Source organism: Crotalus tigris, unplaced genomic scaffold (genome assembly GCF_016545835.1).
Source record: "Crotalus tigris isolate CLP2741 ecotype Arizona unplaced genomic scaffold, ASM1654583v1 scf7180000018938.1368258, whole genome shotgun sequence".
In the NCBI taxonomy this organism is placed as follows: Eukaryota; Metazoa; Chordata; class Lepidosauria; order Squamata; family Viperidae; genus Crotalus; species Crotalus tigris.
In genome coordinates, this window is record NW_024097283.1 from 119,627 (window position 1) to 146,985 (window position 27,359).

Consider the following 27,359-nt stretch of genomic DNA (forward strand, 5'->3'; position numbering starts at 1 on the left):
ATTTCCTACCTACTGGGAACTATAAATAAAGAAGAAGGTTGTCTAGCACTTTAATAAGCCTCAGGCAGAGAGTATCTTTCCTGGGTATGCAATAAATTCACATCTCTTACAACTATTCCCTGAGTTTCATGTCTGTTATCTATCTTCTCTGAAGTTACCAAGAATGTGGTTACAAGGAATAACATTGCAGGCTTATTAAAAAAAAAAAATCTGCACTTCCGATCTAGTTGTCTTGCTTTCTGTGCAATGTCTCTACCAACACTTTGCCCTCTTTCATTTGTCACTTTGTCGTCTTGAGACAGATTATTTCTGGGACCTGATGTGATTGCTAATAGCACGCCCACCAAAGAGCAGCCCAAGTCCGTACCAAGCGGGAGTTCCGGGGAAAGCATGGATTCGGTCAGCGTATCTTCCTGCGAGTCAAACCATTCCGAATCGGAGGATATCTGCCTCACTCCTACGGATACCCCTGATGAGGCCCAAAAGAAAGTATGAGCCACAAAGAGCACAATTTATTTCCAGGAGGAGCTATTGGGATTAGAGTAGGGATCTTAAACTCTTTACCATCACACCTCCCTTTAGTGTAATCTTAAGGTAGCTATCTCCCTTAAAAATCCAAACACCAAAATGAAAACAATACAATGAAACTTTAGGAAATGTTCATTTATTGTAACAATATGCAACTAAAAAGTTCTTCATACCTCTCTTGAACTCTGTCTGCATCTCCCCAAGGGGAGAGGGTACATCTCCAAGTTTGAAAAACCATGGATTAGTGTCTATCTGAAAATACTAACTGTGATGCAGAAACTTTTTTACCTCACTCGCTTCCCAGTGTAATCATGGGATGTTCCTCTGAAACTCATTTCCAATTTTTAACTCTTGGGCATTATGAAAAGGGGATTCAGATCCTCATGGGAAGTGAATGGAACACCCCCACTGCATTAGCCATCATGCCCAAGGGGTTAATAGCCGTTGGATGGTTTTCATTTGTTGAATTGGTGATACTTTCTGCAGTAGGAGAAAGCCACCAAGCAATGAAAGTGCTTGGTGACTTTGTCAACTGATTTACCGGGGGGGGGGGCAATTTATCCTCAATATGAATCTGAAAGCATTTTGTCTCCATCCATCTCATCTCTCTGTAGAATCAAAGTGAGCAACCTGTGAACCTCCAGATATTGCTGAATTGTAATTCACAGAATCTCTCATCATTTTGAGTGTATTTTAGTATAATTATATAGAGAGTTAAAAGTTTCCCCACCCCTGGATCAAGTTCCCCCATCTCAGGAATCAAGCTCCCTGAGATAAGAACAACAGTGGAGTGCTTTGGTGCTCTCTGAGCTTGGTTATTGTTGTTTTTTGTTTGTCCACCTAGATAACATCATCCCTACTAGTGAGTGTATGGGTTTGCTGCCTGTTTATAGTAGCTTGCCCTGCCAGCATTCATATGGGTATGTGATTTACTCCTTGGTAGTACCTTGAATACGGTATTGGGTTTTTTTTCCTAGATTGTTTGTCAGGTGTTAATCCTTGCTTATCTGGGTGTTGATTGCTGGAGAGGATGTGTTCTGGTCTTTTTGTTTCCTTCTTAGCCTTTTTATTGTCTTTAGATTGGTGTGTACATGTGATTTATCTCTATGTGTCTGTTGTTGAGTCTGTTGATGGCTGATTCATGTCTTCAAACAAACAATTAAGCTCAGAGAGCATCAAGGACTCCACAGTTCAACCCTGAGATTCATATATACTCTTTGATTGAAACAAAAACAAACGGTGATCTTGGAAGAAAAATAACATTTCTATGTTGAATAAAACCCTTAAAAACTTTATAAAGGGCCCTCCTACTCTACAGGGGAGAGAACATCAGTTTAAAAAACTGCAAAAGCAAGAATTTTCTAAGATTGTGGATATAGCTGTAGCTATACAATAAGCTAAGAAAAAATTGTAGATTCTGCCATCTGCTGGTCAGTTGTACATTCAGGAAATACAATTTGTTTGAACACACCTTACGCTATAAATACTTCTTCTCTCTCAGATTATTTAATACTATATGCAAAGAAATAAAAAGCTCAAAAGAGCATGTCTGTCTTAACTTGGACTATTCTTCAATTCTGCCAGTGGTACAATTCAATATACGCTCCTTCAGTGGAACTTGCTTTAAGCATATGTGTATCAGATTGCTACTTCCAAGAGAGTAGAAAATTCTAATTACATCTACAAAGGATTGGCAGGATATCAATTTATAGTGGAGGCAAACTTGTACTGGAAGTATTGGAACCTCTTTATCTGCAGGTGGTGCTGTGAAAATGACCCTAAAGTTTAGCTACCATCTTCTTTTAAAAAATCCTCAGTTTAGAAACTACCGTAAATCAAATGAATATTTTGATTTGTCTTTTATGACTTCACTCCTTAGCTCACAGAGTCCTCCTCCTCTTGTTCCTCCATCCACTCCATGGACACATCTTCATCAGGAGTATCATCCTTCACCAATGTCCTTGTGTCTCCTCCTTCACTGGCCAGCAACCCCAGAATCCACAAACGCTCCATTTCTGTCACCTCCATTACCTCAACAGTCTCCTCTCCTGTTTACAACCAACAGAACGAAGATACCTGTATCATCCGTATCAGTGTTGAAGACAATAATGGCAACATGTATAAGAGCATTATGGTATGTCATGAGGACTGTGCTAATTTATAAAGGGCTGAATCACTGAGATACCTCAATCTGAGGATGAACTCAGATCCCGAATCATTCATGCAAAAATTCACAAATTCACTTCCTGTTATCTCCCACAGAGGAGTCCTGTCAAGAATCCTAAAGCTCTTCTACCAATCACTGTAACAATTTCTGACATGCTGAATAACTTTGGGGGTTTTTTACATGCATTTCTTCCATGGCTCTTCAAAGCAAATTGTAGGGCATTTTAAAATGTAATTTTTTTATCTTTTTGGTCCATTGCTTAAGCATACAATTACAAGTACCTATGAAAGAAAAGATACTTTGTGTAAGACTTGTTGGAAAGATGATTTGTGTAAGAATTGGAAGAGGCTATAGGTTTTTAGTCCAATAACCAACCAATCAACATTAGATAATCTACTACATGGAACTGTCAAAAGCCAGACACTGAGAAATACAGAACCAGAAATAGCTAATTTAGTTTTTTCTCTAGTCTGGTCTCTTTATTAGCGATGCTATCTGAGAATTCTGGGAATTATAACAATATATCTGAAGAACATTGGATCTGGGAAATTAACCTCATAATATGTTTTATGTAACTGTGTGTGTATAAGCTATGTATTACATGACAAAAATGGCAAAACATATCAGTTAAAATAGTATTTCCCATTATTCATCCTGAGATTACTGCACCATCATTTTTTGCACCACTTCTGTGTAAGATGATTGTACCAGCTATCCAAATCACAATTCTGCAAATTTATGTGTATGCCTAAAGATAATTTGCACTGAATTAGCACAAAGAGATGGGAAGACAAAGGAGTCTTGTATGCTGTATTGATTTACAGTTTCTGCCTTCTTTCAAGCAAGGTTTTGACTTACATGGAATTGAAGTTGAATCAAGAACATATAGGACCTACTGGAATTTCTCCTTTTTAAATATTTGTCTCTACAGGGAATTTGTTTTTAATATCAAATCTCTTTAAACAATAACAGAGCATTCTAATTAGGAGTTATTGAGCAAAATAGAGAGTCTTCACTCTTGGTTATAAAAGCAATATAGCAGTGTATATTGTATATTGTATAGCAGTATATTTCCCTTTTTTGTTGCAATCTCCACTGGTTTGTGCAAATAGCTTTTCTACTGGTGCAGAATGCAGACATACTAAGACAACCAAAAGTGTAAGATGGGATCTCTCTTTCTTTCTTTTTGACTGAGTGGAGGTGCTGATCGGTTTTTGGAAAACAACAATAACAACACATATTGCGTTTCTTTTTATCAAGCTGTTTGAATCAACACATTTTTTTTTCCAGATTGAACTGTTTGCAGCTAATTTAAGAAAGAGATTTCTCCAGTGTGTGTAAAAGACAGCTTCCCCTCAGTGCATCAATACCAATGTCTCAGGGTACAGAGCCACATATTGATTAAACATCCCTAGAAAAGTACATAAATAAGCCAAATAATTCAAACATTTAATTAAAACTAGTTAATTATTGCTTCCAGAGCAAAAGGGTAAGCTTTCCCCAGATTTTAGATGTGATTTTCTTTCTTTTTTTCCTGGATTAAAATTGGAGGCATATATTTTTCGCAGAACAAGGACCAGATGAATTTCTTCCCACCATCTGTTGTCCCTCTTCATTCAGTAATACAGTGGAAACCTTTAGGTAATGCTTCTGGGAGATTCTGAAATTCTTCCCTTGTTTTTCCCTGTTCAATGTCAGGTCCCATAATAATAAGAGCAATGTTACAGAGCAATAAAATAGCTTAATTTTTCCACAACTACTTCTGTTCCTCTCACATCATATGGTTTGGTATGTAACTCACAGCAACATTAAGACTGTACTCTACTGTAAATACTAGCTCAAGGGAGGGGGGGAACCCTTTAACGTATAACCTAAACCAGACATATCAAACTCGCGACGTCATGTGACATTGCGTGATGTATCGGGACTATTTTGCCATTGCCGGCAATGGAGTGGCCGTGGCTTCCACGTGATGCGTCCGGCCCATGGGCGGCAGTTTGACACCCCTGACCTAAACTGCAGAAACAATTGTTTCTGTCAGCCAACTTTATGTAGCATTCTTATTTGATGAGTCCATTCAAAATAAGGTAGCTCGGGGCACTAAGACTAGGCAATCAAAACATAAAGCCTGTCTGGAATCCAGATGTGGAGAAGAGGAAGGCCTCATTGCAGTCTGTTCTTTCCTTCTAGTTAACTAGCCAAGACAAGACTCCTGCTGTCATCCAGCGAGCCATGTTGAAACACAACTTGGAATCAGATCCTGCTGAGGATTACGAACTCGTGCAGGTCATTTCTGATGACAAAGGTAAGAAAAACAAGACTTTTGTTTGTTGCTTAGGAAACCAGACATTTTTTTTTCTGAAGGCAATGGGCTCAAGCCACGTCTCTTGGGTGTTTTAATTTGCAAGTGTACCTGAAATTAATCCATTCTATCAGATCTGAACTTTAACATCTGAAAGAAATATGCAGTGGTGGGGACGGGCTGAATTTTTTTAAACACAAAGCTCAAGGGCACATACAGAATGCCTCGCCTATATGGGTAGTCCTCGACTTATGACAACAACTGAGCCCAAAATTTATGTTGCTAAGTGAGACATTTAAGTGAGTTTTGCCCCATTTTACAACTTTTCTTGATACAGTTGTTAAGTGAAACTGGCTTCCCCATTGATTTTGCTTGTCAGAAGGTGGGAAAAGGTGATCACATGACCTGGGGACACTGCAACGATTGTAGGTGTGGAAAATGGTCCTGTCACTTTTTTCATTGTGCTGTTGTAACTTCAAACAGTCACTAAATGAATTGTAAGTTGAGGACTACCTGTATTAACAACTCTTTGTCTCCTCCATTTTGGAACTCTCCATCTTTTGCAATTTTATAGTGTTGTTTTTATATTTTAATCTTAAATTATTGCATTTTTAATATTTTTATTGATCAAATTGTACATTGCCCAGGACTAGGGTTGTTAAGAATCACATTTTTCATGCTTTCAATTATCTTTGGAGTATCCAGCTTTCTTCAGCATTCATTCTCAATCAAGAATGACAGCATCTCACATAGGCATCGTTGTAATAAATGGCTTAACAAACAGTTTCTTACAAGTATTTAGGTCAGGGGTAGTCAACCTTGGCTCTTTTATGACTTGTGGACTTCAACTCACAGAATTCCTGAGCCAGCCATGCTGGCTCAGGAATTCTGGGAGTTGAAGTCCACGAGTCATAAAAAAGCCAAGGTTGACTACCCCTGATTTAGGTTTACTAAATATCATTGAGCTGCCATCACAAACCACCCCTTCTATCCCTAATTGGGAAAAAGCCATTAGTTGAATAGCCAAGCCTTTTGTGCTGGACTTGCATACTAGTTTTGCTTACACATGTGTAATAGTATTTTTTTTTAAAAAAAAAAAGTCTTAACTTTACCTTTTTGAAATGAAACAGGTGGCTCGCCCTGTCCATATTAAAATAATGAAGGACTTTTATCGGCTTACCTGAGCTCATTAAAATGGAGTGTAACTTGAGAGACCTAGCTAATATGAGAATAGCCATCAATTGCCCTGTCCATCTGATGATCAAGGTGTGCGCTGTGTTTTAGTTAGTAACAGTGCACTTCCTTGTGGTTCCAGGGAGACCCTTTTTTTGTACAAAATATCTTGACAGAAGTCAAGGTACTATCCTGTATGAATTGTGTTTCATTTTCCCTTGATAGTCATGATAATTCTCTTCTCTTCTCGGACCTTCTCCATTCCCATTGCTGTCTCTTTGAAAAAGAAAGGAAACCTTTGGGAACTGTATTGCTTTATCTTCCTGCTGTTTCCTTAGCTTTTGCTTCTGTGCACCCCTGTACATTTGTGCTTATTAGTATTGCTAACTGGAGTCATTATTTTCAACTTGGCCTAGGTGACTCTTCTCAATCTGCACTTTCCTTTTTAATTCATCAGAATAGCAGGTTTATTCAAACCTCAGAAATTAGGGGGAAAAGGTACCAGCATGTGCTGATCTGCAGTCATATTCAGTCAACCATGTTTTATGGTTTTTAGTTTAGTGAATCCCAGCCAATTTAGTTAACAAATCATAGTTAAACAAATCATGGCTTAGTTTAACAAGGGAACCCTGCCATTTGGTCATTTTTGTTGAGTGCAGCTAAAATGGTTGAAGAAATACAACACTTGTATATGTGTGGCCCATGGGGAGATCTAAGGTGGATGTAGATAAAAAGAGAATGGCTATTCTTTAGGGAAGCTCCTGATAATATGCCAAAGTCATTCAGTGGAAGAGACAGAACAAGTCTTTTATTCATCCTATCACACAGTGGTACATGTGATTTATGTGTCCTTGGGTATCCCTCCTCCTTTACACTGTCTTCACCAACTGCTCCTTCCAAAATTGAAAGCTGTTACTCCTCATGAACCTCTTTTCAAAAAACTCACTTGAGAAATCAGTGGCTGTTAAGTGTATAATATTGCATGTTCTCACTGCTTATTTTGATTGTTGGGTTTTGTCCCCTTCCCCCCACACACTTCAACCTCCCCACCCTTTTTGTATGTTTGTTGAAGATTTGTGTATTTCTTGGCAAATGAGTTAGGGTAGTCAAAAATTAGGAAATTTAAACTTCTGGAGATTAAATAAAATAAAAGAGAGGAGAAACTCACTAAATACAATACCTTTGGAAAGGAACAGTTTGTCTATATCAGGGGTGTCAAACTGCCGGTCCGCAGGTTGGTTGTATCATGAGGAGGCCATGCCCATCCCAGCTCCTGCAATGCGAAACAAGTCATGATACATCACAACATGTCACGTGACGCAGCGAATTTGACACCCGTGGTCTATATGTTATAGCGCTTCTCCAAGATATTCATGTGATGCATATTGAGATAAAAGATAGATAGATAGATAGATAGATAGATAGATAGATAGATAGATAGATAGATAGATAGATAGGATAGAGAGAGAGAAAGAGAGAGAGAGAGATGAAATGAATATTTCCCTTTTATATGCACTGAGATGATTTACAGAAATCTTCTATGAAGAGATCCCAAAGAAACAGATCTGAGGTAGCAGACATGCAAGTAAGAGCAGCTGAAGAAGCTGGTGCTGTCATTATATACATGTTAATCTATGGTAGCCAAAAGTCAAGTGGCTGGTAGCATCTTTTCCTACTGATATATTTTATTAACAAGCATATGCTTTTGTGAGCTGAATCTGATGAAGTGGTGTATCTGATGATATGAGCTGCAGTTCACAGAAATGTATACTTTCAAATTTTTAAGAACCTAGCTGCTGTCACACTTGCTACTTCATAAATAGGTGCTAGTTTGACTACTGAGATAGGCTGAGAAGATTACAAAAAAGAAGAAAAAGTTACAAATTGGGATCACTGCTCAATCTTTTGCCTTTCCTTGTTCTCAGCTCTGTTTACCTGACAAGATTGTTGTTGCTGAGAAAAAAAAATAGAGGAAGGCATATTTTCTTCTTGGGAGGGGAAAGCTGGGATTCAAATCTAACAAAGAAGGAAAATATCTCTGGTGACATCGCCATGCTGCTGCATAGCATGACCTTCAAAGGCCACCATAATAATGATGCTGAAGCTGTGAAGCCAGCAACCACAAAAAATGTTGCCATTCTCTAGCCTAGAGAATGATAGAAGGGAGTTGAATAACAAGTAGCTGACCTTCTGTTCCCTGGTGGTTCTTTTCAGTTTTGACATAAAATAAGTGGAGTGAATGTTGGGAGAGAGCAGAAACTCACTCCACCCCACAGAAATGTATTACCAAGTCCACATCAATGTATCACTAGCTCGATAAGCAGAAGTCTTTGGGTAGATTAATTTTAGAGCTGATGGATAAGGGTGTTTTCCAAAGTATATTGATGAAAGTGAACCCTTCCACAACCACATCAAAGCAGTAAATAATTTCAGTCTTTGGTGAGACTGTATCAAAGGATGTCTATGACTGATTGCATATGCTTGTGCACGTAAAAGAAGTGTGGCCCACGTGGACCTTCTCCTGCAGGCAGATGGAGGAGCCCACAAAACAGCTATGCCAAACATTCAGAAGATGTGGCTGTTTCAGTGCTTGGAGGATGGGTGGGCTGGGGTGCTTTGCTCATTTGCATGTTTTGGGGCATGTCGTGGTGGAAAATTTTGGACAGCTCTATTGGTTTTCCTTCTTTCAATGAAGAAGGAAGCCTCCTCTGAAGAGATGCATCTTTAACAGTTGCCCCAACTATCCTGATGACATGAATAGAAGCAATCTGCCCATCATTTGTTACCATTGTTTCTGCTCTTTCCAGAACTGGTCATCCCAGATAGTGCAAACGTCTTTTATGCCATGAACAGCCAGATGAATTTTGACTTTGTCTTGCGGAAGAAAAACTCCCTCGACGGGCAAGTGAAACTGAGAAGCCGCTCCAGCTTGACTCTTCCCAAGACCAACAGAAGGGGCTGCTGGAGCAACAGAAACAGCAAAATTACCCTTTGAGGGTGGATCAGCCCAACACCCAAGAGGTGGGCTTGAAGGACCATTGCAGAGACTGTCTATGTGGAGATGAACATGTCAGTATTCGGCTTTGGAGAGTACAAAGCTAACACTTGCTATAAATAGGCACACATTTAGTTAGTTACAAAGAACAGACAAAAGGGTCCTGAACAGATATGCACCCCTTAGGCACTTTTGTTTTTTTCCCCCTTTTACAACCAGTCCATGAATTCAAAGCCACTTTCTATCAGGAAAACAAAGAATATGCAGCTGATGTTCTAGCCTTACCACAGACTCTTCGCCTCTTCTTAGTTTTGACAGTATTAATTTGGAGTGTTTTAGGTGCGCTTTTATAAATGGGAAAAGGCATTTTAATCCCTTGTGTTCTTACTAGAGGGAGAAGAGCATCAGACTAACCACTGACTGATGATAGTGCTGGTAAATGACTGGTAAAGATGGGCTGCTTTGGTAGAGGCAGCACAGCTTCTGAAACAAGGGGAATTAGCCTTATCTTAGAATTCTTCCCCTGCAGTTTTGGGTTTGTTTTTTTAAAGTCATCCCAACTTCCAGTCCTTTTGGACATGCTGAAAGAATCCATTCCTTGCTCCAGGAATCAGCTATTCACCGATGACTATCTGAATGCACACCACTTGCTCTTAATGCCACTATGTTGTCTTTATGCTTTGCTATTTTTTTTTTAAAAAATGTGTGAATGTACGTGTGCAGGTATGTGAGCGTGTGTATATATATTTTATATGTATATATAAAAAGTCAAAATATATTTCCTTGGAGTGTGCAGTTTTACTCCTCTTTCAACTGTGGAGCTGTTTACCTGTATTCAGCCATATTGGCGTTATAGTAAACTATAACAGTTATATTTTATACCGTACTCAGTCTGAGAAACAACACAAAACAAAAAAACAAATCTACTTAATAGCCATCATTTGAAAAGATCCCAGATATTTGTTGATTAAAAAACATTTAAAGAATTCCCCCCCTCTTTCTTTTTTTAGAATTCAGTCATTATTATTGTAGTTGTTGTTGTTTTAAATGACTTATGGTACTGCTTTAGTCACCTCTTTGCCTCATGACCTGGTTTCCTGGAATGAGAGATGGTGGTATTGACTTTTTGGAGGGTCAGGTTTTCAGTATGATGTCAGACCTGCACAACAGTAGTACAGTCAGGGAAATGCTGAAATTAAAGTAGTGATGATGGTACCGATTATAAACATGGGTGATAAGGAAGCTTCTTCCTGACACTTTTTCTCTGATTTCCATTTTCTCCCCACTTTCTTCACCTAGCAATCTGCTGCTGCATCAGCCTTTTCCTTTTGAAGACTAGGTAGCATTCCTCACCCCTTCTGTAGGTCTCTTATAAAGACCAAACAGAGCTACCCAATCACCGTAAAGCAGACTGTACTAAATTCAACAGAATCCACTCATTTGCAACAATATTTATGACTGTAAATTTACATGGAAGATTTTTTTTTCTTGCTTAATTTGCAACCTCAATTCGAACATATTACCAGGTTTAAATAGGTTCACTGAAAGTCTATCATACTCCAATTCAGAGCTCTTTGCATCCTCAAATATACCACTGCAAAGAAAGTAATGCATAATCACAGCCACGACAGTTTGTAGGTTAGTTAGTTGCACCATCATAGAAAAAATAGAAAATTGACACTGAATGTAACACCTCCTAAATACTTCAGCAAAGCATGTTTTCAAGCTTTGTCCATGTAGGAAAGGAAATGGGTGGTTGAAGCACAATGAGATCTAGAATCAGAATTGAGCCAGCAAAATATATTTGCTTTTCTTTGAAATAGAATGGGACAAGAGTTACCTGCAATTCCCGTTGATACGTTTGTATGTGATGCACATCTGTGCATATATGTACATGGGGTGAGGGCAAGGGTGTGAGTAGAATTTAAGATTACTGCATAGCAGAATGAGAAATGCCAAGCCTTTTTGCTGAAAATGATTTACCAATTTCAGCTTTGTAAAGCTAATTTTGCTATTCAGGAGCCTAACGCCAGTCCTGACAAGGTACATTTTTAAATTAATACTTATCAGATTGTGATATATTTGCACTATGTAAAACCTTCAGTTTCAAATGCTTTATATGTTGAGCCACTTACTTAAATTCTCTATATTATTGTCTAAAGAGATTGTGAGTGTGTCCCTATACTGCATATGCCTCACTCTTGTTAGTCAATTGCAGGCAACAATAGGTTATTTTGCAAGGTAGTCTCTAGATTAGAGACCTTAGCTTGCATGTAAGAGTATGAGCTTGCTTGAGTTCTGAGTTTGTGGTATACCAATGAAAGAATATACAACTGACTGGTCCTGTTGTTGCAAAAGGAGGGACTGTTACTTGTGTCATGATCCAGCTAAGCTGAGTATTCTAATGTACACCTTCTCTGTCTTACTAAAAAGCCCTGGGTGAGAACGTTAAATGACCAACTCCATGATAAGCAAAAAGTTTAATACAGGTGGGCCTTTCTGATGTTGGTTATGGCAAATAGAAGATTGAAATAAAAATGTGTAGGTGGGAAGAACATGAATTAATAAGTGAAAGAAAGCTAAATATGTTGTGCATTTGGGAAACTAAGAATGGGGAAGATGTCAATAGTTTGTAACAGAGTACTATGGTCAGATTTTTCTGGGTAATACTGAAGAATCCATGCAGGGAAGGAACAGAGCTAAAATGTATGCCAGAAAGTATGAATTGGTGTCATGTTACATTGTGAGTACAGATGAAAATAAGAATCCATACACTAGGAAGAGTTGCATGTTATACTCTAGTCTAGTGTACAATGGTAACAGAACAACCAGCAATGGGTTTTGCAGTCCATGGGCAGGGACTGGGGTGGGTAGTATGATACAATGGATGGGAATAAGACAAGATGGTACAGAACAAAGTTATTAGATTGTTTGGAAATGCAGAACTGAATGAGAAAGGGAATTGATATCTGCTTAGGAAATTGTTCGTTTTGAGTACGTGATTTAAGCACAAGTCTGTACTTGCATATGGCAAAGAAATTATGAAAAATATAAAGTTGTGACTAATTATTAAAACTGAACTTGGGAGAAAGTAGATCAGGAACAAAGCAAAGAAGTGAAAGGAACTAGCCTGAAAGGAAAGAAAGAAAGTGGATAACACAACAAATGGAAAGCAGACATAAGGAAAGTGGATGTAGAACCTGCTTGAATAGAGTCAAAACAAATTTACACTCCAACAGTGTGTGGAGATTAGTGGGAAGAATGAAAAATAATGCTTGGTGGACCAATGAAATGAAAAGGGTTGGAAATGAGGAAAAAATGCTGCAAAATGTTGAAAAAAAGGATACATTACAGATGATCCTCAGTTGATAAACACTCATTTTGTGATTGCTCCAACTTGCAACAGTACTGAAGAAGTGGTACTTAAAACTGCTCCTCATAGACCTAGCTGTCTCAGCATCCCTGCTTGGTGCTCAGCTGACAATTATGACAACCCAGAGTCCGATGGTCACATCACCCATTTGTGAGCTTCTTTGCTGGCTTCCAACACTAACGTCAATGGGGAAGCTGGAAGGAGGTGGCAACTGGCAACCATATGATGTCCTTGCTTAACGACTCACAGTGATTCACTTAACAACAGAATTATTTGTTGTTAATTCTAGACTGCTAGAATTATCGCGGCGCAGTTCAGTCATGTGACATCATGCTTTACAACTTCCAGTCCCAATTGCCATCATTAACTGAGGATTATCTGTATAGAGAAAGATAGCTACATTTTTTTTAATCTAAGGGAATAAAGAAATACTAAGATTAAAAATGTAGCACAATTCAAATGAAAATAAAAACGTCGTCTGAAATGACTGAAACAAGCTAAAGAGCCTCAAGGAGAGTGAATGGAATTAAAATTGTAACGAAATGAATTGGTCTGGAACTGAATGGAGGGAACGCTGAAACTAGTACTTTAGAGATTTATATGGGAATTATTGTACATCTAAGAGTGAGATTTAAATGGATGTGAAAATTATTAGCACGCAGGAAAAAGGATGAAAAGTTAAATTGTAAATGTTGTGAGGATGTTGAATAATAAGGCCTGAAAGTATATTCATATAATTGGTGCAATATTAAAATAAGCAGGTGAACTTTTTAGTAGTGATTGTGTAACTTTGGCAGCATATTTGCAAAGACGGCATTTGTGGCTGGTGATTGGAAGAAGGATTGTTTTCCTCTACAGAAATAAAACCAGCAAGAAAGAATGCAAAACATACTGCAGGATTAATCTGTTAAGTGTTGCTAGGAAGTTGAATGGCAGCAATCTGACTGAAGAGCTGCATAGGTAACAGTGAGGAAAAACTGGGGAGCACAATCACATTTTTATCCATAAAAAATATCTGCATAGTCACTGCCCAACCTAGAGCCACACAGGGCTCCCCAATTTTTAGTGCTCCCCGAGTTTGATTCAAGTTCTTCAGCATGTCATGGAGAAATGTGTACGAGCGATATGTCACAGATGTAACGATATGCGAAATGTGACAGATGTAATTCTAGCCAGTGTTTCATCATGAGCAGGGAGTACGACCAGAATAAGTGATATCACCTTAGTGGTTTGTTATATTATAAGGGATGCTTGTGGTGATGGAAAGGGTGTGTTGATTTGAGACTTAAATATACATCCACTTTCATATGCAGATACTGTCATGTTGTTGGATGAAAACTTAAATTATATGGAGCCATAAGGAGTATGAAGCTAAACACTAATGTGACAACAAACAAGATAAATGTGCTCACAGGGAAAATGAAGTTAATAACTGCAAGTTTTGTATAAAGGATGAAAAAACTACATTGAGTGGACAGGTTTGTCTACCTTGATAGAAAGTTTACTGCAGAGGGGGAAATGGATGGGAAAACATTAGGAAGTACAAACATTGGTAGTAAGGTAATACATGATGGGTGTGAGGAATGAAAGAAACAAAAATAACTAAGATTTTTTTTAATGGGAATTGGAGAAGTCAAGAGAAAAATTAAGTTGAATGCAATGGGAAGCTTCACTTAGCAATACCAAAGCAGATAGGGTTAAGAATGAATGTTAACCAGATATAAAATTAATATATAAAATTGAATGACCAGTATGAAACAAATGTTTTGAGGCTTTGTCATGTAGGAACATGAATTAAGATCAAATTGCAAAACAAGTATGTGAAGGATGAATGACTCAAGGGAAGGGGAAGATCAAAAATGTTGTGATTGGATTAAGATGATGATAACCTTAAAAGAGAGAAGTTAAAAGTTTAAAGACCACTGGGTTCTTCCAGTTCCATTTCATTAATGGGCTAAGTAACTTCTTCAGAGATAACATGATCAGAGAAACCCTAGGAACCAGCATTTCAACCCTGAGCTATATATATATATATATTTTTCACTGTTGGGAACAAAAATTTTAACAACAAAGGGCAATGTGCAAAAGAAGGCACCATGTATATGGGGGAAGCAAGAATGGTTTCTGAAGACAGAAGGCTACTGTGAGATATAGTGGTGGTAATGTAATCTAGTTTATCTATTTCTTTTTCTCACTCCATTCATTTAACATATTTGTCTTAATATTTCTTAGTCATTTTGTGTTTGGCATAAGGTTGCTTACTCTGGGATAGAATAGCTTGATGGGTATGTATGTATGTATGTGTGTATGTATGTATGTATGTATGTATGTACAAATATTTATTTAACAGTAAGCTTTAAAAGTATCCAGAACCTGGATGAATATTCAGAAAACCAAGATTCATTCTCTAGGTTTTCTGTTGAAAAATAAGCAATACACAAAAGCATTAAGTGGGTAAGTATATGCACATATTCACACTTCGTATTAGCTAGAATTGTAGAATTAGCTAGATTTTTATATTTTATATTTTTACATTGTTATGCTTGTGCTGACCATCTTTTCTAAACAAAGACAAGACTGATTAAAAATTGTTGTATAAAATAGTCTTTTATTTATCCCTGTGATTTAACCTATTCATTGGATCTCTATTAAAAGATTTATTTAAAAAATATCATTAGAAAAATAAAACGTTCAACTCACTTTCACTATCTAAACTTTGTATATAGAATTTTAGATCTAACACAGATTAGAACAATAATCATCTCACAATTCCAGTGTTTCACGAATTATTTACCTCTTGATTTGGTAGTGCTTCGAATAATGAATTCAGCAGGGTTGTGAATACTAAATAGCACTGTACCACAAATTACAAGCTTCCAGTCCTATGATAGGGTCCATCACAGCTTACAAAGCCTTTTTAGCTCCTGGTTGCTAGGATAGGAAGAATGTTTGGTAGACTCTTTTTCTCTCCCCAGTTAATCCATTCCTTTCCAATTCCAATTAGTATGAGAGGAAAGTTAGCTGCATAAATCCCAGTCCAGTTTAGAGGATTAATCCATTTCTGGAATTTATTTAATGAATGAAAGGTCTTGGGACCACCTGATCCGAGGTTGCCTTTGTTCTATTTCCCCCCCACCCAACATTTTTACACCTCCTACTGCTGGCATTAGATTTCTGCCCACATGATTATCCATGTGTTGGGGTCTCCCAAATATGCTGAAACTAACTCGGAATTTTTATCCAGTCTCTGGATAAGCTGGCTAAAAACTGAAGTTGCAATACATCTGGAAATCTGAAGCAGATTTATAAGTGTTTGCCATATATCTAAATATATATGAACATATATAAACTTTACTTCTGACTGATGAGAGGATTTTGAGTTTGTTCAAATCCCCCCAGACAAATTACCCATTTTCATTGTATCACACAGGTGGCTTTAAAAGATGCCTTCTGTTATTACAATGATTTTTGCTAGCATAGCAATCTTCCATACCTATCCATCACCCTTTTAAGAAACTTATTATTCAAGTTGCATAGAAAAAAGAGCTGTTTCTAAAAAAAAAAAAAAAGGATTGAACACCCTCTTTAACACATACCTCCTCTAATTATTACTGATGGCAGATTTTATGTTCTTTCTTTTGCCATTTGATTTCTATAGGCCTGTGCTACTTTTCCATAATGATAAAACTGTTTCAGAAAATGTATTTGGACCCACCAGATTTTCTCACCTATTATTGTTTGAGTGAATTGTAATAGAATAGGAGAAATGAAGCCATCGCATACATGAAATATACTCAAAGCATATTTTGCCAAGAAATAAATATATAAATCACTAGATACAGACCTGGAAATTCAGATTTTTTTTTTAAAATCACTCTGCCTCTCATTAACTTTTCCTGTTGCAATTCTGCCTACCTGGTCCTAAAACATATACCCCACTATTTCTGTGACCATTGTAATTTGGTTTAAAAAATTATATAAAGTATGACAAAAACTGACTATGAGGGCTTTCCCTAATTTTGGGCATGAAGGGAATATCAGAAAGAACTAGAATCAGGTTGTTATTGTTGGATGTAATGAAATGTAGTACAGTAAAAGAGTTACAGGGCAGGAAGAGATGTTGAAGATTCAATCATCTATACTGTAGGTTCAAGATTCTAAGCATTTTTTATTTCTTTAATCTAGATAGATAAAGCTTCAAACCAGTTTCTTATTCTCACAGATCACTCCAGACTATGATGCTATGTTAAAGTCATAAATAAATGACCAAGACACCAAATCATTGCATTCATTGCTATATATATTATCAGACCAGCTGATAAGCTGCACACGTGCATTTTAGAAAAATATACAATTGTACTGTTATTTCTTCTAAGAACAGTAATTCTTGAGTAAAACATCTATAGCACGTTCAACACATACAGATTCTTTTGATTGTCTTTTTAAACATTTTAGCTCTGAATGTTTTTTTTCCTATCCAGCTCAGAAGTCTGCATTATCAAAAAAAAAAAAAAACCTTGAGGTAAATGAACACAGACAACTTTTATGGTGGGTTCTAAAAAGGTAGACTTTGCACACGGAGATGTTCTTCAGTGGAGTGAACATTACAGCTCATTTCAAATGTTGAAGTTTGAGCATCATAAAAAGAAAAGAGCTGCCACATGTCCTTCAGTATAGTTCACATGCAAATGAGATCAAAGTGACACAACGATTACATCAAAATACTTAATATCATCAGATTTTTAAAGGGTTGGAAAAGGTAACTGTTATTTTCGAGTCCATTATTCATTGATTATCTATTCCTTCATACACTCAGCCTGAATTTACAGATGTGAGCTGAAATTTTTCCTCTTGTCATAAAAGCATGAAAGATAAATTACCGAGAGCTTTACTGCATGCAACAGTACCATTTGTGACTGAAAGTGTGTTTCAAAGCTATCAATGAGCACCGTGTTTAAAAGGATATTTGAAAGGATATTCAAATCCAGTTTGTAATGGAACCTGCCCATGTACTGTGGAGTCCTTGATGCTCTCTGAGCTTGGTTGTTTGCTTGCAGATGTTTCATTACCCAACTAGGTAACATCTCTGATTATGGCACCAAGGATTCCATAGTTCAACCCTCAGCTACATATATTCTTTTCTGTCAGGATGCATGTCACTCCCAGCTGCTGGCTGAGGAAGATGTATGGTCTAATTCTCAATTCTCAGTTTTCCATCTAGTAGAGATCTTCACTAAATTTCATGAGGTGTGAAGGATAAAGATGGAAAACTGCTGATAAATATTAAAAATTGTGAACTCCAGAAATTCTTGTGACAAATGAGTTGTTGTTCATAGCTTATGATTAAAAATGAAACCAAATAATACCATTGGGAATTCATATGATGAGCATAAGGGAAATCTTGTCCATCATCTGATAATTTCAATACATGCAATACTATTTGGCATTTAGCCTTAGGAACGGGAACATTCTAACATTTCTGCTTCAGAATATGGTTCACAAAATGCAGCAGACAATAGACTGATAATTAACACGGAAAAACTTGGTAGACCCTTCCTAACTCTTGTATATATTACTTTTTATAAATACAACAATTCTACACCAAGAATAGTAGAAAGATATTGGTTAAGGAATTTTTGTCCTGAGTATAACCTCATTTCCTTTTAGAGTCCTCCAGCAGCTCTGTAGAATTTCCTTTAGTACAAGCCAATCAGCCAAAACCAGGGCCCCTTTCAATAATTTGAACAACATTCCTCTGGTTGTTTTAAAATAGTCAGATTCATCCACTCACCCTGCAAAAATGAGACAAGCACCTCCTCAGTTCAAGCAAGTCATATCAAACTATTTTGCCAAGGAAGATAGCATATTAATATCTCTGGAAGTTCTAGAAGTCCCGCTGATGTTTCCAGTAACTTGTAGCTGATCCATTTAACAATCATAGTTCGTCTCTGGTGGATGATGCATCAAGGGAAGGTCCAGGTGGCAAGGCATTCTTGTTCTGGGCATCTTTATGGATCTGGCCCTGTTGCCGCGACTTCCGGGAAAGTGTCCTGTCCCAATCAGTGGCCACAGTCTCATTGTCCCAGATTGTGGATGTCTCTGTGTCACTGAGGTAACCTGGTTGTCCAGTGTAGTGTGTTGGATAGATCAGCAAAGGCTCTGCAGAGAAAGCTTTCAAATCTCTAGGTTCATAGTGTTCCATGTATTTGGCACTTAAAAAGGAAAAGAAAAGAAGTCACTAAGAAGATTGCCAATTTATGAGTTTTTGATATCTTTTGTATCTCACAGCAGGACAAACTTACAATGGTTATAAAATGAGTGGTTCATTAAACATTCTCTTATCAATGTTGTAAACCTATATTCACATCCCTCAATTCTAAACATCTGGAGATAATATATTGATGTATTTTATTTAAGTGTTGGGAGGGCTGCTATATTTTCTACAATCATAAGTCACTTTTCAGCATAAAGGCCTTGCAGATCAGTTGTAAAAATAAAACACGCCATACATGGTCAATAATTTAAAAAAATGAGGAACAAGAAGCAAGTTCTACACTAACTGTAAGAAAGTATTGGCAGAATTTGGTTCACAGCTAATTATTAAGCAAAGGTATAACAAATTAACTCATAGCTAGCAAGAAGACCTCTTCCAAATATAATTTACCTTATTTCAAATTTTGATTGAAAGACATGTAATCAAGCTTTAATGTGAAATACATTCACCAACTAAAAGATATCTGAAGCTATCGTTGGTCTCCTCATAAGATTACTCGGCCTTATTAAAACTCTTCAATATCCCTGGAAGCTTTAAATGTATATAGAGATGCAATGATTTGAGCTTCCAGCTGGAATATGGTAGCAAGTCCATTTGGGTCATCTTAATGGATGACTTACATAGGAAACCCAAGGGAACAAATGCTGCCCTCAGTTTTCTTGGAGGCTTTCAGTATTATCAAATAAGGTTCTCTTTTAGACTCGCTGAGGGACTAGACCTTAGGAAGGACTGTTTTGCAGCAACTGCAATTTTTTATGTCAGGCCAAATCTAGAAAGAGATTTTGGAGAACAACAGCTCAAGACTGGTATCTCAGATAATTATATCTTGAGCAGAATTCAAGTACTCTTGCAGGTACCCTTCGTTCAATAATGGGATGGAAATTAGATCCAGAAAAGACAATGTGCTGTTGTTCTACAGGAATCTTGACTTTGAAAGGTATTAAACACCTTTTGAGAAAACAGTTCTGCAGTCTGGGAGTGCTCACTGATCCTCAACTGGCACTGGCTAAGCAGGTGTAAAAGAGGGTTTTTATGCAATTTCACCTAGTGTACCAGCTGCAAACCTCTCCAAGCCAGTTACATTTAGCAATAGTTAGCCATGCCTTGGCTTTGTCTAATCTTTATAAACATTCAACATAATCTTTATAAAACATTCCATGTAGAGCCGCCCATGAAAAGTGCCTGGAAGTGACAAAGCAGCAAGGCTGCTAACCACTGCCAGGAATAGGGATCAAAGATCCACAATGCTTGTTGTTTGCTTAACAGGAACAACTAATCTGTAAAGCCATAAATAGTCTTCTATCTTTAAGATTGGTGGGAAAAGCCCTTCTGGAAATATTCTGCTGTCAGAAGCCCAGCCACCTGTCATTCTCCCCAGTTGTGGAACACTTTTCTTAGCCTTTCAAAAATTGTGACAATGCACCACTTTTGTCATACTTTAAATTACTATATTAGAATTAATATGATATTTAATTACATTCCAACTTTTTGTGAAAAGTTTTAATTTTGTCAACTGTCATGAGAGTCTGTATGAAAGAAAATAAATACACAATTATTAAATTAAAAAATGTGACTTGAGTTTCATAATCCCAGAAGCAATGTGCCCAATACAGATGGGCTCTGCCCACAAAGCATTCCCATTTATATCATGGCCAGTCATTTCCAACACACATAAAACAGCAGTTTGTAGAAGTGATAATGTAATTGTTGAAGAGATGATATAATTAACACCAGCTATAGGAGGAGTGATGTTCAATCCCCATCGAAAAGTATTCCATGAACCTGAAGCTCCAAAACCATTGCAGGAAGCAACTATTTACTGATAAGAAGATAAATAAAGAAGATAAATATGCATCATAGTATAAAGCTAACATACGCTTAACGCAAGCTATACTGTACAGTAATCACAGCCAATAACCTACATTGGGTGTTTGTTGTACATGACCGGCAAGAATTCATCTACAGGGAGCATCTTGCTGAAAGGTTGAGCTCCAATTAGCTTCTGAGCTCCTTGAAAGGTGATCATGTAGCCTAGTGTCCAGTAAGAGTAATCGGCTTCCACCAGATTCATCACATTGGGCACAGCCTTCTCTGGATGCTCTACCTGCATCCGTTTCCGACCAATATATCTATACAGAGAAAGTTGAGTCATTGGACCGTATTCCATTTGCCGATATGATGTAGTGTAGAAACATCTAAATTCAGCATCTGTGGTGCCAGCTTCTCTGGCCAGATCACCAGAAGCTTCATGTAAACCCTCTTTTTAAAAGAACTAGTAAGAATTAACAACAACAACAAAACAGCCAGTTGTGGAGTTAACATAAAAGCTTCCCAATTCCTGCCCTGGATCAAAGGCCGCTTGGCCCAGTATTCATTCCCTATAGCAAGGATCCCCAACCTCTGGTCCATGGACCAGCACCGGGCCACACAAACAAGTGGGATGCAGGCAGTATGCACAACCACACCCCTCTGGTCTGTGGAAAAACCTTTCCCTGGCACCGATCCCTGGTGCCCAAAAGGTTGGGGACTTCTGCTGTATAGTGGGATCCTGCATGTAGACCAGTGGTTCTCAACCTGTGGGTCGAACGACCATTTCACGGGGTCGCCAAACAACGCAATCCGCCATTACCCCCCCCCCTTTTCCTTAGCTGTGCTACTCCCTTTTATTCTATTAGCTTTTGAAAGCCAATAGAATAGACTCTCTTGAATAGAGTCTAATTCTATTGGCTTTCAAAAGCCAATAGGAATTGTCCAGGCTGTCTCTGCCCTGCTGAGCCCGCCAAAAGTCCCATTCTGCAAACAGTGCTGCTGCACCAGTTGAGTAGTCCTTGACTTACGACGGTTGAGTAGTCCTCGACTTATGACCGGTTGGGGGGGGGTCGCGGCATTAAAAAGGTTGAGAACCACTAGAATAGGCTCTCTTGAATAGAGTCTAATTCTATTGGCTTTCAAAAGCCAATAGGAATTGTCCAGGCTGTCTCTGCTCTGCTGAGCCCGCCAAAAGTCCCATCTGCAAACGGTGCTGCAAGTTGTCTGCAGTGAAGGCGAGCTGTCTGGAAGCTTCCATCCCTCCCTGCTGAGCAACTACTAAAAATGTAAGTAAAAGAGGCCAGGGGTGGGAGTGGGAGGCCGGCGGGCGCAGGGAGGGTTGCTGGCGTGCGTGGGGCCCGGCGGGTGCCTTACCTCACTTGGGCTCAGCCAGCTGGTGGCCCAGCCGGTAGTCGGCCTGCGCCATTGCTGCCCCTTGCCAGCTACGCCTCAGCCAGCGCAGGGGGCGGCACCACGCATGCGTGGCGCTCCCGGGCAGGGAAAGTCCTCGACTTATGACCGGTTGGGTAGTCCTTGACTTATGACTGGTTGGGTAGTCCTCGACTTACGACCGGTTGGGGTCGCGGCATTAAAAAGGTTGAGAACCACTGAAAAGCACCGTTTTACTTGTATACCCCAACAACTGGGATTGAAAACACTATTAGGTACAATATACAGATATTATGACTAGCAGTCATTGGTTGCTTTATCCTCCATGAACATGTACAACACATGTTCACGTCAAGGCTATCATTACATTTTATGGTAATTAATTCAGAAGGTTATACTAAAACACTCAGCAAGGAAATATCCTTATTTTAGCCTTAAATCTCTTAGCATCCTCACTACTGGTAAGTCCTCAATTAAAGACCACAATTGAGCTCACAGTTTCTGTGGTTAAGTGAGACATTTGTTAAGTGAGTTTTGCTCCATTTTACGACTTTTAGTGCCACAGTTATTAAGTGAATCACTGGAGTTGTTGAGTTAGTAACACGGTTGCTAAAGGAATCTGGCTTGCCCATTGACTTTGCTTGTCAGAAGGTCACAAAAGTTGATCACAAAACCCCGGGACACTGCATCCGTCATAAATATGAGTCAGCTGCCAAGCGTCTGAATTTTGCTCACATGACCATGGGGATGTTGCAATGGTTGTGAAAAATGGTCATGTCACTTTTTTTCAGTGCCATTTTAACTTCAAGTGTTCACTAAACAAACTGTTGTAAGTTGAGGACCACCTGTATTATGAGACAAAAACTTCTCCCTGTCTAATTTTCCTCACTGCAACTTTTAGAGCCCACTTTCACTTATCTCCTTATTCACTTTTATTTCTAAGCTAAAATGCACCCAAATGTATGGCCTTTCCTTAATAGAGAGCACAGGGAAGACACTCAGAAGCAAGATTAGTGGATTATTACTTACATAAACTCCCAGTCAAGCTGCGTTCTCTCAGTGTCATCCATTAACTTTGTGAGTTTCTTTTTGAACTGATGCTCAAAACGTACATCATCTTCAATGACTAGGCACTTCTCCATCTCCCTGCTTACTATCTTAAAATAACAATTTGAAATAATTTGAATTAAATTCAATCACTCATATCCCCTCATGACTTGACTGCTGGAATATGCTGCACATGGGGCTGCCCTTGAAGTGCACTCAGAAATGTCAACTGATCCAGAATGCAGAGGTAAATGCAGTGATGGTCATATTCCCAAGTGACACCTTTGCTTTGTGAGCTGCATTGGTTGCCAGTATTTTTCCAGGAACAATTCAAGGTGCTGTTATGTCCTATGAGTTCTTATATGGCATAGGGCAGTGGTGGCGAACCTATGGCATGGGTGCCAGAGGCGGCACTCAGAGCCCTCTCTGTGGGTATGCACGCCATCGCCCCAGTCCTAGGCCTTCAGCTGGGTTTTATAAAACCTTTTCGCTTTAGGCCTCCGCCGCGATGTGCAAAAAAAAAAGGTTCAATCAGTCAATTTCAACTTCTCGCGGGAAAAAAAATCTTGCAAAGTTGGAATTGATTGATTGAACTTTTTAGTCCCACCCAGTCTGCTGTTACCACCACAGCCACGCCCACCCAATGGGCCACACCCACCCAATGGGCCACCCAGCACCCGACGATGCATAAATGGGTTTTGGGTTGTAGTTTGGGCACTCGGTCTCTAAAAGGTTCGCCATCACTGGCGTAGGGCCTGGTAACTTGAGGGATTGCCTATGTTCCATAGCAGCCTTGCCAGTTTGATCCAACATGAGTTGGCATTCTCGGGGTCCTCTCCTCTCCTCTCCCCTCTCCTTCTCTCAATTAACGAATCTCATCTGTCAAGAACCAGGAAGCATGTCTTCTGGAATAAGGTTTCATCCTCTGATATCCATGACTCTGACTCTGCTAATATTCCAGAAAGATTTAAAGGCATATCTATTCTTCTGGGCCTTGGATTAGGTGGCTAGAGCTCCTGTTGGATTGAGTGTGGATATAGTTTGCCAGATTCCATCAGTTCTTGGTTTTTTAATGCCTTTTAAATTTATTTCATAATTATTGCACTATATTTTCATTCAGTTTGGTTTTATTGTATACTTTCTAGAACTGAGCTGGGGTTGAGCAGTGTCTAAACTGAATATGTTTTTATTTGTTGACTACCATATTAGAAAAAACTATAATAAAATTATCCCATGAGCTGTTTATCTGTGGTAGCCTTCTCTGGAAGAATGTAAGTGGGCCAGTGGAAATGCCTGTCTTCCAAGAGATTCATCATCATGAGCCTATCTCCAAGACTAGCAAAAAGGAGAGGAGAGGAGAGGAGGGGAGGAAAGGGGGAAGGGAGAGGAAAGGAAAGAGGAGAGGAGAGGAAGCATTTCTGTCAATTACAATGAGGATAAGCAAATTTTGGTTACCTCCTTCCAAATATAATAGTGGCTAAGGAAACAGCCAATCTCTCCTCTGGTCAGCACTCTAGAAGAGTATGGATCCTGGTAACCAGGAAGCATGTCTATATTTAGAGCTTTCAGCTGGCTTGTATTCAGCATCCTGAAAGAGACAATGATTACATTCCTTAGCCAAACATTTTCAAGATGGAAAGGAAAGCCACAACCTATTTTTTTTAAAAAAAAAACACCATAAGGCGATGAATCTGTACAATGTATAGCAAAACAAACCCTTTCCCTGCAGATAGAAATCAATGCAGTGTGATAAAATAGGAGTTATTATTTTTTTTCTAACATTCTTGCTTTCAGCTTTCAAAGTATTGTTTTCATAAACCAAGGTTTTAAAATAATTATTTCTACTTGCAATCAAAAGTGGTACTGTCAATCCTCACAACATATTTTACAAGATCTCATTTGTAACACTTTAGAAAATCAATAAAAATGTGGATTCTGTCTTGCAGAATTGTGCCTAATATGAAATGTACAGGATTTGACCCCACTGAAGGAGAATTTAGCTGGATTTGTAGAATTTCTATAGGGAGTTCAGAAGAGAAAATATTTCCTAGGCAAGCCCTGGTGAAATGAACAAGAAAACATGGTTGGGATACTAAAAAATTCCCCAGTTTTACAAATGAGGAGGAAAGTGTTAATTATTTAAAGACAATGTGAGAATCTTTTGTGTGCAAAACACTATTGTAAATAGCTGCTGGTGGGAGACAAATATTTTTGCTCTTTAAAGAGATTAAAGAAGATGCTCAACTGATAATTATCTATCCTCTGACAAATATATACACCATATATCTGCACACACCAAAAAAACTTATTAAGGGAGAAAGTAAGCTTCTGAGCAGTGTCTCAGGGAGAGAGATAGCAGACAATTATTTTGCAGAGCAACAATGTTGTTGAATCAAGCTTGATTTAATGCTTTAGTCTTCCCAAGCACAGAGATACATAGCATGGCTCACATTTGACAAAGTAAGTCGCTGGTAGCAGCAATGCTGGAGCAGAAACAATGTGACAGAGAGGGAGTTGTCTTTATCAATGGGTCTTTATCAATGAGTTGTCTTTATCACACCTACCGATGATCCCAGGTGAATAATTGAGAAATAGTTGATAAATTATCCCAAATCACATAAAGTACTTTAATGTTTCGCAGTCTTTAAACTTGTTGTTAGTTGCGGAGACGTTGTTGTTAGTTGCGGAGACCCATCGTGACCCCATGGACAACGTTCCTCCAGGCCTTCCTGTCCTCTACCATCTTCTGGAGTCCATTTAAGCTCACGCCTACTGCTTCAGTGACTCCATCTAGCCATCTCATTCTCTGTCGTCCCTTTCTTCTATTGCCCTCAATCTTTCCCAGCATTAGGCTCTTCTCCAGTGAGTCCTTCCTTCTCATTAGGTTGCCAAAGTATTTGAGTTTCAACTTCAGGATCTGGCCTTCTAAAGAGCAGTCAGGGTTGGTCTCTCTAGGACTGACCGGTTTGATCGCTTTGCAGTCCAGGGGACTCACAGGAGTCTTTTCCGGCACTATAGTTCAAAGGCTTCAATTCTTTTGCAGTCCATTCTTTCTTATGGTCCAACTTTCACAGCCATACATTGCAACTGGGAAAACCATGGCCTTGACTATATGTACTTTTGTTGGCAGGGTGATATCTCTGCTTTTTAGTGTGCTGTCTAGATTTGCCATACCTTTCCTCCCCAGGAGCAAGCGTCTTTTAATTTCTTGGCTGCAGTCCCCATCTGTGGTGATCTTGGAGCCCAGGAAGATAAAATCTGTCACTACCTCCATTTCTTCCCCATCTATTTGCCAGGAATTGAGAGGGCCGGATGCCATGATCAGTCCTTAAACTAGGTGGCCCCAACCCCCTTCCACTCCCCACTCCCCAAATTTTACAGCTCCGTGCCTGGCAATTTTTATCAACTCAACTCACTTTCCATCCACAGCTTCCACTAGCTTGACTTCAATTTCCTGTTCATATAAAGTCTGCAGCATTCGATCCCGTCTGTCTTTTCGACGCTTCAGATTGATCATGAAAATCTAGAAAGGAAGAGACCAGAAGCATGGAGGAATACCAAAACAATAATATGTGCGGTTCCCCCTAACTCTTTAAGTTTTACTGACAGCCAATGCTAAAATATAACTTCCCATCTTGGAGGGAGGAGAAAATTGCTAATTCAGTTTCAAGGAAAAGGACATCCCCCTATATGGGGATGGGGGGGGGGGTGTCTCCAGCCAGATTTGGTGACTTCAGTAACTAAATCTGAGATTTTCTATGTGAAGGTCACATTTTCTGCCTTGAGTTCTCCAAGTTTTGTTTTTGTGGGAAAAAAGGAAAGTGTGTGCCTTTTTAATTATTCTGCCAGACTTTACTATAACAACTATCCTGTCTTAAATCTGAGTTCATTCTAGGATGAAAAAAAAAAGAGCACGTGAGCAGCAGGTAGAAAGGTCTGAGCTGCTCCCTCATAAATAAAGGCTGCTGAGGCAGGAGTATTATGCGCCTATGAAGGCAGGCAAGCAAACAAGAGCAGCCTTGCACTGAGGGAGTGAAAGTGAGTGAACATCAGACTCTGCTCTCCTCTAATTGATTGAACCCTATGATTATGTGGGAGATAAAATAAATGCAGGCTATCTCAGCAGAGATGTTCCTGATGGACCAGGGTGGATTGTAGAATTCCACCTGTGGTTAGTTTGACCAACCCAGGGGTAGGCAACCTTGGCTCTTTTATGACTCGTGGACTTCAACTCCCAGAATTCCTGAGCCAGCCATGCTGGCTCAGGAATTCTGGGAGTTAGAGTCCACGAGTCATAAAAGA

General features: G+C 38.9%; 2 protein-coding genes across 3 annotated transcripts in view; one reads left to right on the plus strand and one right to left on the minus strand.

The window, feature by feature from the left end:
- Positions 1–16,375, plus strand: part of RGL1 (ral guanine nucleotide dissociation stimulator like 1) — a 114,819-nt gene extending 98,444 nt beyond the window's left edge. The window contains exons 15-18 of one of the 2 annotated variants that reach the window (XM_039357605.1): positions 303–489; positions 2,594–2,662; positions 4,886–5,000; positions 8,978–16,375. In XM_039357605.1, coding sequence (XP_039213539.1) covers positions 303–489; positions 2,594–2,662; positions 4,886–5,000; positions 8,978–9,165 — 559 coding nt within the window. In that variant the 3' untranslated portion in view covers positions 9,166–16,375. Of the gene's footprint in view, positions 1–302; positions 490–2,407; positions 2,663–4,885; positions 5,001–8,977 lie in introns of both variants that reach the window. The other variant, XM_039357604.1, reaches the window with a different exon arrangement.
- The window catches only part of COLGALT2 (collagen beta(1-O)galactosyltransferase 2), a 62,382-nt gene continuing 44,977 nt past the window's right edge, over positions 9,955–27,359 (minus strand). The window contains exons 8-12 of the mRNA XM_039357606.1: positions 26,474–26,580; positions 24,513–24,645; positions 23,040–23,167; positions 20,735–20,941; positions 9,955–18,750 (exon numbers count right to left, since the gene is read on the minus strand). Of these exons, the coding sequence (XP_039213540.1) occupies positions 18,474–18,750; positions 20,735–20,941; positions 23,040–23,167; positions 24,513–24,645; positions 26,474–26,580 (852 nt within the window). The 3' untranslated portion in view covers positions 9,955–18,473. The remainder of the gene's footprint in view (positions 18,751–20,734; positions 20,942–23,039; positions 23,168–24,512; positions 24,646–26,473; positions 26,581–27,359) is intronic.